The sequence below is a fragment of the Chiloscyllium plagiosum genome, chromosome 12, assembly GCF_004010195.1.
Source record: "Chiloscyllium plagiosum isolate BGI_BamShark_2017 chromosome 12, ASM401019v2, whole genome shotgun sequence".
In the NCBI taxonomy this organism is placed as follows: Eukaryota; Metazoa; Chordata; class Chondrichthyes; order Orectolobiformes; family Hemiscylliidae; genus Chiloscyllium; species Chiloscyllium plagiosum.
Window position 1 is genome coordinate 8,275,196 of NC_057721.1, and position 14,195 is coordinate 8,289,390.

The 14,195-nt window shown below is 37.9% G+C and overlaps 1 protein-coding gene across 4 annotated transcripts in view; it reads left to right on the top strand.

Annotated features, from left to right (window-relative positions):
- The window catches only part of setdb2 (SET domain bifurcated histone lysine methyltransferase 2), a 97,263-nt gene that overhangs the window by 21,249 nt on the left and 61,819 nt on the right, over positions 1-14,195 (top strand). For all 4 annotated transcript variants that reach the window (XM_043700410.1, XM_043700412.1, XM_043700411.1 and 1 more), the window contains 4 exons: positions 4,334-4,500; positions 5,406-5,470; positions 6,204-6,249; positions 9,088-9,213. In XM_043700410.1, coding sequence (XP_043556345.1) covers positions 4,334-4,500; positions 5,406-5,470; positions 6,204-6,249; positions 9,088-9,213 — 404 coding nt within the window. The remainder of the gene's footprint in view (positions 1-4,333; positions 4,501-5,405; positions 5,471-6,203; positions 6,250-9,087; positions 9,214-14,195) is intronic.

Here is a 14,195-nt window from a genome sequence, read left to right on the forward strand (position 1 = left end):
TGAAATGGAGCAAGTGAAATGGACATTGAATACATAAGGATCATAACCACATAAGGTTTGAATTGGTTATGCCAAACAACAAGGAAAATTCTCGAGTAAGAATAACTATTTTGGCAAGAATGAATATTAATGATGTGAGAACAGATTTGATGTAGATAAATTGAATTCAAAGATTTGTAAACAAAACAAATTGAGTAGTGTGCTTGCTGCCTTTAAAGAGGACATAGTTCCTGTGTAGTCATGGTATGTTCCTGTGGAACTAGGAGCAAACATATGCCAAAAATGTTGATGACAAAAGAGGCTGATAAACATTTGAGAAACAGGAGAAGGGTACATATGGTAATTGTCAAGTAGATAGTGCAATTGAGAACCAGGGTTCAGAGGGGAAGTGAAAAAAGAAAAAGAACAAAGTCAGCTAATAGGGGAATCTAATAGTACACTCTTGGCATGCAAATAGTGAGATGGTGGTAAAAAGAAGTATGGTGACATCTATGGATTTAAGAGGATTTAGGCAAAAGGGAGAGAGGTATGACTAAGTACTGAATGAATATTTGGCAACTGTCTTCACCATGAAAGAAGATGTTGCTCATTTCATGATTAGATTAGATTAGATTCCCTACAGTGTGGAAACAGGCCCTTCGGCCTAACCAGTCCACACTAACCCTCCGAAGAGTAACCTACCCAGACCTATTTCCGTCTGACTAACACATCTAACACTATGGGCAATTTATCATGGCCAATTCAACTGACCTGCACATCTTTGGACTGTGGGAGAAAACAGGAGCACTCAGAGGAAACCCACGCAGACACTGGCAGAATGTGCAAACTCCACACAGACAGCCCAAGGCTAGAATTGAACCTGGGACTCTGGTGCTGTGAGGCAGCAGTGCTAACCACTGAGCCACTGTGTCGCCCCTAGTGATAAAGAAGACAGTTGAGATAGATGGGCTGAAAATTAATAAAAAAGAGGTACATAATGTTATTAAATTTACCAGGATTGGATGGATGCCAAGATAATGTGGGAAGTAAGGATAAAAATTGTGGAGGCATTGGTCATGATTTTCCATTCCTCTGAGGGCGTAGGGGTGGTGACATACGACTGGAGAATTGCAGATACAATACTCTTGTTTGGCAAAGGGTATATGGATAATCCAAGCTTTTGCAGACTATTTGTTTTAATGTCAGTGGTAGGGAAGCCTTAAGAAACAATAATAGAAACAAAATCATTTGTCACTTGGTCAAATGTGGATTAATGAAAGAAAACCAAGTATGTTTGTTAAGAAGAAGAAAATGATGACAGCAGATACTGGAGATCAGAGTCAAGACTATGGTGCTGAAAAAGCACAGCAGGTCAGGCAGCATCCGAGGAGCAGGAGAACTGACGTTTCAAGAATAAACCCTTCATTCCTATGAAATGTCAATTCTCCTGCTCCTTGGATGCTGCCTGACTGCTGCGCTTTTCCAATACCACACTCTCGACTGTGTTTGTTAAGGGCAAATCATGTTTCACTCACTTGCTTGAGTCTACAGTTGAGATGACAGAGAGAATGAATGAGGCTAATGTAAACCAATTGACAAGTCCCAAATAACTAACTAGTGTGCAAAGATAGAGATTATGGGTCAGAATAGAACAGACAGTAGCAGCAAGAATATGAAATTAGCTGAGTGGTAGGAAACTAAGAGCACTGATGATGGATAGTTTCAACTGGAGAAAGGTTTGTTTTGATGTTTATCTTGAATTGGTATTAGGACTCTTGCTGTTTTTGAAATGCATTAATGACTTGAGTGTTAATTTATTCATTTGTGCTCTGCCAAAAACAGATCTGTTGATCATTCACTCTGAGTCATTTTCTTGGCAATTTTTGAGAGCCGTGGTTTTTCAACACCTTCCACTCTTTTGGGCCAGGGAAGCCCAAAGTCTACCTCAGATGGAACAGGACTTCATCCGTAGTGTTCACGTTATTCTGAATCACATCTGCAGTCCTCACTTTCTCCTCCTTAACAAATATACTCAAGTTTTCTTTCATTAATCCACATTTGACCAAATGACAAATGATTTTGTTTCTGAATCACTGTGTAGATAAATCAACTCACCTAGATTTGGATAGAAGTCCCAAATTTAAAACCTACAAATGACACACAACATTGAAGCTTTGTTATCTGTGAGGAGGATACAAATCAGCTTTAAGAGGATGTGAGCAATCTGGTGAAAAAGGTGGAGAAGTGGCAGATGAAATTTAATTCAGAGAAATGTGAAGTAATTGCTTTTGGTAGGAAGAGCAGTGTAACAGTCAGATCCCAGGAGAGGATCCCCGATTTATTATGGTTCCCAATAAGATATTCAAATTTTTGAGCACCCAGATGAAGATAGATGAAATGAATCCAAGAAGAAAGATCAATTACAAGATATATGGTTTAGTCTTTGAGTTGTTTATGAAGAATAGATAGTGCAATGTTGATCGACAAACACATTGATCTCAGGATTTTTGGTTTGGCAGGTTAGTTGCAAGTCTTTTGTCCTATTTCCTGTTTGCTGGCTTCCAGGACTCAGAACAAGAAAGTATCTTTTTCCCCTTCTGTGTTATGCAAAGTTTAATGGCTGTTCTCAAAGCTCAACTCAAGAACATCAGGCCATTCATGCACACAGGCCATGGTCGTGGCTTATTTTTAAATCCTGTCCCTGTGCCTTCTTGAGAGATGAAAACACAAATATGTCTCTTTCTCAGACTACTATATTGTTTTTATGATCATGTTCATAATCTGAGATACTCACGGGGGATTATGTTCAGTTTGTAATGCATATCTGTCTTCCAAGCCGTCTCTTTGATGTTTCTTTGACATTCATCCGGTGTGTCACTCCGCACAGCCACTGAAATTATATCTACAGTCATGGCTGTGGCAGTCTGCCTCTTAAAAAAAATTGTTGGAACTAAGTTTGATATGTGTACAGGTCATAACTGTGGTCATGACAATGGAAAGATACAATATAAAATAAAGAGTACAATTCTAAAGGGAGTGCAGGAGCAGGTGGCCTGAGGTATATGAGGGCAATTCATTGAAGGTGACAGAGCACATTGAGAAAGTGTTCATTAGAGCTATTACCATGGCTTTCTGAAAAGAATTGGAAAATTATCAGAAGAGAAAATATTTGAAAAAGTACTAGATCTAGCAATGGAATAGGACCACTATTGTATTCTGTTGCAGACAGCTGGCACAAATAGGGTGGGCTGAATAACTGTCCATTGTAATCATTCTACGATTTTAATCTACTGCTGTTTACTTTTATCAGAACTTGTAGTATCTGCATCAGGTTGCCCCTTATCATATTCCAACCCAATGAAAAGAGTCTTAACTTAAGTGTCTCTTCATAGCTGTATTCCATTCGTTCCTCGAGATATCTATTTGAATTGAAACTGACTCTTTGCCATTCTTTTTTTATATCCTTTCTATAACTGATAGAACATCACACATAGGGTTTGGGCTATCAGCAATCTTAAACTAATTGAACACGAGCCCCATTACTTTTGTACGTTGGAATTCTAGTATTAACTAAAGGTTCTGTTTCTTTTGTGTAATTGTGGATAGTTCACCTGTTAATGACTTGTGTATTCAAAAACTACTACATCTTTATTGTGTGTTAAATCTTTCTATTTGAGGTACATTCTTCCAAAATGTTTAATTAAAAAAAAGTTAAACATTGAGTTATGTCTGCCACATATCTGCCTGCTAACCTGTATCTGTCTTGTAGTATTTCACAATTTGTCAGATCCCAAACTAAAATTTGTTACCTTCAGCAAATTTCAAATGATCATCTGCCATTCCTAGCAAGCTCTCTCTATTTATTCAAAATTCAATAACTTCATTATATTCACAAATTGGGTTAGACATCCTTTCTCTGTGAAAGTATTAGCTCCATTCAGCAGTTTACATTTTTCACAAATGCAACATTGTTGTTGCTTGTAATCAGTGTCCTCTGCTTTTAAAGGTGTCCTCTTTGGGGAAAAAAAAATTCATGGCACATACATCCAATCAATAATTGTGCGTAAGTAACTCAATAGCTATCAGTCAGTAGCATTAATTAATATTTTAAGTAACTCACCTGCATTTCTTTTATAATTCTGTGTTATTCCCATTCAGTTTTATTTGAATATTCAAATACTACCTACCGATTAGAAATTTGTGCCCACCTTATTCCACCAGCTACTTATTTTATAATGTCTATTATTGCATATCATTTCATTTAAAATAATGAGATGTTGCTGTTTCATTTCTGTTCATGTCTATATTTTGGTGTTCATCTCTCCCTAGTAGCAAACTAACTTCTTCCATATAGGTTGCATTGCAAAAGCCATAGAAGTCATGAAGAAGATGGAAGAAATGAGAAAACCCATGGATCACCCTCTGATGGCTGCAGCAGCAACAGCAGTAATGAGGAAAATGAGAGTTCTAACTATACAGCAGAAACCTTCAAACAGAAAATCAGGAACAAAGCGAAATATGGTAAAAAAAAATATTTTATTCCTTTAGTTTATTCATTGTTGAATTGTTAATAATTTAAAAAGAAGGACAGTTTAGTAAATTGATTTTTTAAATGACTTTAAATGTTGCTTAATTTTTGTCATAAAATTGTACACAAGAGTATAGATTAATTTCTAGGGAGCCAAATACCCTTGCTTTCTATTTGCATCTGAAAAGTAGTGTTAAGATTCTGTACATTGTGAACAAGCATTTAACTGCCTTCCTTAAATTAATGTTATTTAATGTGAAAGTGCTTTGTGCTTGTGGTTCTTTGATGTGGAGGTGCCGGTGTTGGACTGGGGTGGACAAAGTTAAAAATCACAGAACACCAGGTTATAGTCCAACAATCTATTTGTAAGTACAAGCTTTTGGAGTACTGCTCCTTTGTCAGGTAACTAGTGGGGCAGGATCAAAGGACTCAGAATTTGTAATAAAAGATCAAAGTGTCATAAAACTGGTGCGACGTTTTGAACAAACCTAGATTGTTGTTGACTCTTTAATCGGTTAGAATGGGAATGCAGGTTTTAATTGATTAATATGTAAATTCCAGAACTACTTTCAAGTCACAATCCCAAGACAACTTAAGGTTTTATCAGCCTAAAAAAAAGAGTGACTGCTCAGCTCAGGCAGTGCATTTAAGAGTTTGACTGTATCTCAACTTTAAGTCAGACTGGTTCCATTTCCAAAGTAGGAATTTATAAAATGTTACATGGACTGACTGCCTATAGATGGTGTGCTTTTTGAACAAAGTGGAATGTATCTGCAAATATAAATCTGCAAATGCAAATTCACCCCATAGACTTAATTTGTGCCATGAGAAATCAAACAAGTTTTAAGCAGCTGAATATAAATTGTTGTTCATTGATTTTGCTTTCCTTTCTGCTAAGGTGGACAATTCATTAAATGCCAGAAACCTCCTCCCTATTTGTCAGATGTTGATGGAACCATACAGGTAATGTATAAGTATGCAGCTAGTATTACACTTTATGGGATGAAGTTAGTTATTCTACTATGTGTTACTGAACTGAATTTGGTCAAATCTGTATTCCCACACTGCTGCGACTACTTATTTAATTTCCCTTGTTTCGGTGAAAAAAAATTTGAGCACAACTATACACATTTTTTATAAGAAACAGAAAAAAATTTGAAAATGAAGGATTGAGAAAATAATCTGAAGTATATACCAGATTCCATATGGAATGAAGGCTTTTAATAGTTGAGCCATTCAGACTGACAAAGTCACTGGAATGTGCATAATGTAAACATTACTGTGCTTGTCTGATAATCCCTGCAGTCAAATTGCCTGTCAGTACTTAGGCTGACCAGCATCTTGTATGACAAGTGGCATTTGAGAGCGTCTGAATTCTCTACATCGTGTTGGGAATATGGTCCGAATGTCCTAGGAAAATTGACACCAAAAAGAGGACCCAAAAAAAACTTGTTGATGCAGCCTAGCCGAAATTCTGCCTTGAAACTTGAAATCATTATTATACTTGATATTTTTAGTTGAGCTTGCCTAGAGATATATATAACTTCTTTTGACGGGAATTGTTTGATACATTGATTCTCCATTTTCCTGATTTGTTAGTGATGTATGTGAAAGCTTAAAGGGGCTAAATTGTCCTGAATAAGAGATAAAATAAACTTTTCATATAAACTATTCACCAGTATTATATTTATGTTAGGATTCCAGTGTTCCCAAAACATCTTTCCAGGAACATGGCTGTTTCAGTAAGTATTATGTTTCAGACTTTGTAATTAGGCTTAAATAACATTGCTAATAACTGATCACAACACTACCAATAAATATTACAGAAGCTAAAACAAATGAAGACTTTATATTGGATCATTCGCAACCTTAGGAAAATTTGCGGCATATACAGGTAATGAACCATGTGGAAATGTCATAACTGTTGTAATGTAAGAAACACTAGTCAACTTATGCACAAGATCTCACAAACAGAAATGTGATAATGATACAATCCATTTTAGTGATTTGCTTGGTAGATTAAATACTCGCAAGATTATCAAAGAACTCCTGTGGTTTTGCTGGATTAGTTAATTTTAACCTGAGGGAGAACAGTGAATCTTGGCTTATCATTTCAACTACAAGACAGTACTTCTAGTAGTGAAGCATTCTGTCAAGCTGCAATGTCATCCTGGGTTTTATATTCAGTCCACCTGGAGCGGCGCTTGAATGCTTACCTTCTGAGTTAGATAAGAGTACGATCACGAACTGCAGTTAACAGCTAAGACTGGAATAAAAACAGAATTTTGCTCAATTTTCTGTGAATCTCCACACTGGTGCAGAGAATTTAGAACAATGAAGCAGTTCAGTCAGGCCAAGTGTTTATGCTCACAATGGTCTTCCATATGCACAGTTTTGTCATCTAATCCTCGCAGCATAATTTTTAATTCCTTTTTATCTGTAATGAATTTATCAACCTTTACCTGGAATTTTGACAACTTTGTTGTAGCTTGCTCCAAATTTGAGTAAAGAGGTTCATCCTGAATTTCTTGTTGGATTTATTGGTTACTTTTATATTTATGATACTTGGGTCTGGTTTCCCTCCCAAATGAAAAGATCTTCACTCCAGTTAATTTTATAGAACTCTTACCAAGTCTCCCCACATATTCTTCTCATTTCTAGAGGGCAAATATTGGAATCTATTATAAATCATGCAATTTTCAAAAAGCAGGATACATAAAGGGGAACCAGTAGATGTACTGTACATTTGGATGTCCAAAATCACTTGATAAAGTACTGCACATACGGCTACTGAATAAGGTATGAGCCTATGGTGTATGGGTAGTACATTAGCATGGATAAAGGATTGGCTAAGTTATAGGAGACATAAAGTTGAGGTAAAAGGAGCACTTTTAGGGTGACAATTGTAACTAGTGCCACAGGTATATTGGATAAGAATTATTTAGAATAACTTTTCATGACTTAGATGAGGGAAGAGAACGTGTTATTGCGAAGCTTGTGATGACACAAAAATATGTGGGAAGGCAAGTAGTGAGTAAGATATAAAAAGTCTGCAGAGGGTTTTAAACAGGTTAAGTGAGTGGGCAAAAACTTGGCAAATGGAATATAATGTGAGAAAATGTTACGTCAGTCACATTGGCAGGAAGAGTAGAAGAGCTGAATAGTATATAAATGGGGAAAGACTGTAGCAAGTTGCAACACAGAGGGACATGGGGTGCTCTTGTATGAGTCACACAAATCTTGCATCCAAGTTCAATGGTTTAATAGGGAAGGTAAATGGACTGTTATCTATGTCAAAGGGAATGAAATATAAACATGGTCATAATACAAAATAAGTATAAAGACGATATAGTTATACCCCCAGACTTGGAATATTGTGAGCAGTTTTAGTCTTCATGAGACCTTAAGAAATAGGAACAGGCCATCCAGCCCTTGCTTGCTCTGCCATTCAATAGGATCATGATTGATCCAACATTCCTCATATTCACTTTCCTGCCCTTTCATTGTAAACTTCAATTCCCTGACTGATTAAGAATCTGTCTATCTTGGCCATCATATACATACAGAATTTGCACCCACAGCTTCTGTGACAAGGAGTTCCAAAGATTCTCAACCCCCCCACCCTCCAAGAAATTCTTCTTCATCTCAGTCTTAAATTAGCACTCCTTTATTCTGAGATTATATCATCTGGTCCGAGACTCTCCCATGAGAGGAAACATCCTCTCAGCATTTACCCAGTGAAGCACCTTTTAGAATCTCTAAGTTCAGTACAATCATCTCTCTGTATCTAAGGAAAGATATTCTGGCACTGGAAGCAGTCCAGAGAAGGTTTGCTAGGTTAATTTTGTTTGGAGGGATTTTCTTATGAAGTAAGTTTGAATATGTTTGACCTGTACTCAATCTCCTCTCATTCTTCTAAACATCATTATGTTGAAACATATCAGAGTCTTGGAGTTTGAAAGGGTAGATTTGGAGAGGTTGTCTCCTCTTATTGAAGAGTCGAGGACTAGAGGGCATAATCTCAGAGTAAGGCACCACCCATTGAAGACACAGCACAAGAGAATTTATTTCCCTCAGGGCAGTGAGTCTGTGGAGGGCTCAACAGAGGGCTGTTGAGGCTGAGTTGCTAAATATATTCAAGATTAGGATAAACAGATTTTTAATCAGGACAGAATTGAGGGTTATGGGGAAAAGGCAGGAAGGTGGTGTTGAAGATTATCAAGTCAGTCATGATCTCATTGAATGGCAGAGCAAACTTGATGGGCTGAATGACCTGCTTCTGTTTCTACATCTTAAGCGGAATTTGGTAAATAAGCACAAGATTTGAACTCTATTTTGCTCATGCTTTAATTTCATTGATTTTGGCAAAAAGACTGAAATAAAATTTAATTATCAACAAATTTGAAATCCAAGTATGAAGTCTGTGTGTTTTGAATTGATCCTGCCAAAAGAGCTCATCCTGCTGAAAGACGTAAGCTTGGTATCCATTTACTTATTAAACATACTTAATTTAAAAAAAACTAGAATTGTTAATGTCATATTGCCCTGATACTGATAATCTTTTCTGCCCCTTTTCTCAGAAAAAGCTAAATCATTTTGGACTAAAGTACGAGCCACTGGAAGTGTCGATCGTGTATTTGAGGAACTGAGTGACGTGTTAAACTGCCTGAAACAGAAAATCAAGGCTGGTATGGCAAGTGACCAAGGTAAAAAAAAATTGAAGTGACACATTGAGTTATCTTTCCAAAAATATTTTTACATCTGTTTGCATTTCTGTAAACAATGAGTTCTGTTAACCTCTCATTGGTTTGTAGATAACAGCTTGCTAGTTCAGAATGATAAAACAGTTACTACCTTCTCAGGAAAGACTTTCAAACAAGGAACACTTGGCCCTTCGAACCCTTCAATAAAGTTGTGGCTGATCTAATTTTAACCTCAACTATGCGTTCCTGTATAATCCCAATAATCTTTATCCGCTTCGTAATTAAGAATTTATCTACCTCTCTGAGAAATGTTTTAACATTCTGCATTCATTGACTTTTGAGGAAGTGAGTACCAAAGATTCACAATCCTCTGAGAGGAAAAGGTACTGAATCTCTATCTTTTAAAATATGATCCCTAGTTCTAGATTCTCCAGAAGGGATGTTTTACATCTACTCCATCAAGTCCTCTGAGGATCATGTATGGTTGAATTAAGTCATCTTTGACTGTTCTGTATTCCAGAGGATGCAGGCCTGTCTGCAACTCAGAATTCTACATCCTGTCACTGTTCAGATAATATGCTTCATTTTTAACTTTGTCAAAATGGACAATTTCACGTTTTCCCACTTTGTACTCCATTTGCCACATCTTTGTCCACTCACTTAATCTATTCAAACTCCTTTGTAGGCTCCTTATGTCTTATTCATGACTCACTTTCCAATCTATGTTTGCGTCATCAGGAAATTTAGCAACCATATCTTACATACTTTCAAGCAAATGATCAATATAAATTGGAAAGATGTCACATACTACTTGTGACATCTTGTCAGCCTGAAAAAGACACATTTAATCCTACAAACCTAACCATCCTGGTTAAACAAACGCCCTAGTTAAGATAACTGACAAATCTATATCCAAATAACTCAAGTAGGGCTGCCATGTCTTATAAAAACAGTCTGTTGTGTGGTGCACCATGTTTGTTTAAAAAAAAGTCCAAAGGAATGTGCTCCATAATTAATTTCTGCCATCCCAGCAAGCCCGGCGGGTTCTCAGATACCCAGTTTATCAGAATATTCTTCTGTGCACAATATGCAAGAATATTAAATAGTTTCTTCCCCTGAAGAAATTACTTTTGTTATTTTCCAATCCAAAGGAACCTTCCCAAGTCTAATGAGTTTTGGAAAATTAAAAGCAACAAATCAACTATCTCACTCGCTACTTAAATTCCATCAGGACCTGGGTATTTATGTACGTATGTAGTTGGATGCATGTTGCCCCTTTAAGACAGCAGGTCATGTGGAGAGGCAGCCTCGTACCAACTGTAGAGCTGAGAGGATGCACAATAAAGTATTCTCTGTTCAAAATCTCTTGTAAACTCATTTATGAATCTGCAAGCCTACTAACCACACCCCAGTGCTGACTCTGGGTCTTCTTGGGCAGACGTGGCTGATTCCTGGTCTATTATGTGGCTGGTGGCTTGTACCTTATGCTTTGTTCTCTGAACTGTCTCCTTTAGACCCCTGTCCCTTCTCTTGCTTGTGTTATTCTTGGCAATTTCAGGCAATATAATCCACTTGTTTACACCTGCAGCGCTTGTCTTTTCGGATCCAGCACGTTGACTCCTTATGGCCGCTCTTGCCTCATCGGCGGCATTCTACTGTTGGTGCCACACTCTGCTGAGTTTCGGCTATTCAGTGCACCTGAGCATTATCACTTGATTGTGTGGCTTTGCCGGCGGCCAACTTCATTGAGGTAGCAATTTTGAAAACTGCCTTGAAATTCAGGTTTGTCCTTGTTCATAGCTTTCACTGGATGACTTTGTGTTAGAGGTCACAAACTAAATGGTCCCGCAAGGCATCTTTGAGGAACCCTCTGAATTGGGAATGTTCCACTAACCTCTTTGAGACAGCTCCAAATTTGGTGAGGAACTCTCCTTCTTGCTATGCCTGTTTAGAAAAATGCAAATGTTGTCCAGTCATCAGTGGCTTTGGTGCAAAATAACTCCCCAAAACTTTGCTTAGTTCTTGGTATGTCTCGAGTCACAAAGGGCTTGCTCCCAGCGGTACTCAAGAAAACCGGTACTGTTACGTGTTCAGCCACCTTAAAAATCTTCAAAATCTTCGGTGTACAGTGACCAACATTCTGTCCCTCCAAGAAAGGGTCCCATCTCTCCAAATTGGCTGCCATTTTGTTTACTTGCCACTCTAGTCCAATAGCAATTTGCAGCCTGAATCCCACTGGTGAATCTTGCCCCTGTCATCTGCTCCCTCACTGACTGTGTTAGCATACCATTCTTTCCTGGCATCACCCGCAGCCTGAGTCCCTTCGGAGCTGCTCTCTGCAATGACTTTGGTAAGCGTCCAGAGAGTACTCCCCTCTTTGGCCCTTAGCCGAAGTCCCCTCACAACTGCTGCTGTCAGCCACTTCCTAATGCATACTGTTCTTCTCTGGTATCGACCACAAGCCAAGTCGCTTCGCGACTCCTTCCCTCCACAATACTGTCACAAACGCACAGTTGTATGAAGTCTGGGTGACATCCTTCTTCATAACAAAACAAAATGGTGTTCGCGCAGAGTTTGTGGCCCAAAACCAATCCTCGTTGCCAGTTTTGTGTTTGTGGTTCACTAGAACCATAATAGAACACCTGGTAAACGGAAGGTTAACTTGAGCAGGGGAATACTTTATTGTGTGTTCTCTCAGCTCCACAATCATGCCTAGCAACTGCCCCCTAGCACATGCCTCCAGGTCACCTGACCAGGTCTGTTAAAGGGGCAACACATACCTAACCATATACATAACACTGAGAACTTGTCTTCTTGCAGTTCGAACAAGCTACTCAGTACTGCTTCCCTGGTAATTATAATTTACTTGGGTTTCACCCTTCCTTTCAATTTCTGATTTACATCTATTTCCACGATGTTGCGTGTATCCTCTCTTGTGAAGACTGATGCAAACTATCTATTCAGTTTGCCTCCTTTCTCCTAATCATCCATTGTTAAATCCCCAGACTCATTTTCTAGAGGATGAAAATGTACTTATTTACTTTTTCTTTTAAAAAGTGTCTGACAAAGCATTTCCTACATATTTTCATATGTTTGGGTAAGAAATAAGAACTTGAATTCATGCATAGCATCTTCATATCCTCAGGACATCCCAATATGTTTCTGTGTTTCAGAAGCCACTTTCTGTGCATCCAAGTGATGTAACAAATCCAATGAAGCTGTACCTAGTTGAGCATAACATTGATTATGCTAAACGTTGATCCCTGGAGTGGAATTGTTAGGAAATCAATGCACGAATTGTAGCTTTGTGCATGTGCTTCCATTCTGTGAACTGAGCATGCAACGAATATAATGTGGCACTTATTTTGTAATTTTTTTTATCATTATTGGCACAGCGTCTAAGTTCAGCATGACTTGGGTTACATTCAAGATAATCCAAGGGTATGTTTATTTTCAATGAATAAGAAATGAGAAGAATCTAGAATCATTGGTGTTTACCCTATTATGTGCTGCTTAGAATATGGCAGGCTTACTTGGACAGCATAACACCTGTTAATTGTTATTCTTGAGATCAAGGTCTTAGGAATATTAATTTTTAATAAGTTTTCATATAGTAGCTATCTAGTGATCCTCAGGCACAGATCAATCAGCACTTATCAGAATGATAGCTTACAAGCTTACCATCAGTAAAATTGTGTCAATTTTATAGCTTTTTATTTTCATTTCTAGAGTTGTTTCACACAATTGTGGAGAATTTGCAAGAATGGACAATTGACTTGAGATTATTCTATTTATACTGTATGTCTCGATCAAACTGAGATATTTGTACGGTTAGAACAACTATTATTTATATAATGTGTCTAATATGATAAACCATCCCAAGCTGCTTAACAGTGGTAGTATGAGGTAAAGTATGATATCAAGTCACATTAGGAAATGTTAGATCAGAATGTTACAGATCCTATGAAGATGAATAGCTTTTCGAGATTCAAATCTCTAGTTACTGGCTGAAAAAATGACCAGACGAAATTATAAAACACCAACTGTAACAGAAAATAATTTTTGATGAAACACCATTTTGTTTTTGGAGGTAACTAATGCTTTAGACCACAGAAATCAAAATTTCTGATTTATTCTCATTACACATTACACTACCCACAGAAATACAGTCCTTAGAGCAAACAACTTAGAATATCTCCCAGCTTCCAATGGGTTATAATATCTTTGTTTAACTGAGCAGGAACGTCAAGTTCAACTTCAACCATCTCTAGACACTTGCCTTAGTTTTTGGAGAGTTTCTTAAATCAGCCACCAGCAATAAAGCTTGGTCCACTGATGAGGTGGGAGGCTTGCTGGAGGTAACAAAGACAGGGTTTCAATTGCAGATGAGCTGACTGAGGGGAAGTCGAGCAATGTTACAGAGGTGAACTCTTAAGTTACAGAAACTGTAATGTGGTTGAAAGCTCATCTTGGGATCACACATTACATTGAGCTTGCAGACAGAACAGTTTAGCATCAAGCAGTTGCTCGGGAGAAGGTTGGAATAGTGATGGAAAATCAAAGACTGTCTTTGCAGTCTTTGGGAAAAAAAAATTCTGCCCATCTTGTACTGGATCTCATGAGCAATTTGGCAATTTAGAGACATGGGGAATTTGAGAGAAATGATATGGTAGAACTGGCTTCACTGTGCTTGTAGAACTGATGGGCCTTTGGATGCTGCCATGGAGGAACCACATGTAAATGAGAAATAGGAGGAAGACAATGATAGATCCTTGGGGGTCATGAGAGGCGACATTGGAAATGACATTTTTTTGATTGCGATTATATAGAGAAGCATCGAACACACGAACAGTCAGCTAACATGGCAGCCATGTATGGCAGTTAGACGGTAGTCGTTTAGTGGGAGGAGTGTGGAAAGGACAGTACGTGCATCTTATAGGCAAATGATTTCAGAGAGAGTATGAGGCACAGTGGGAGAAAAAAGA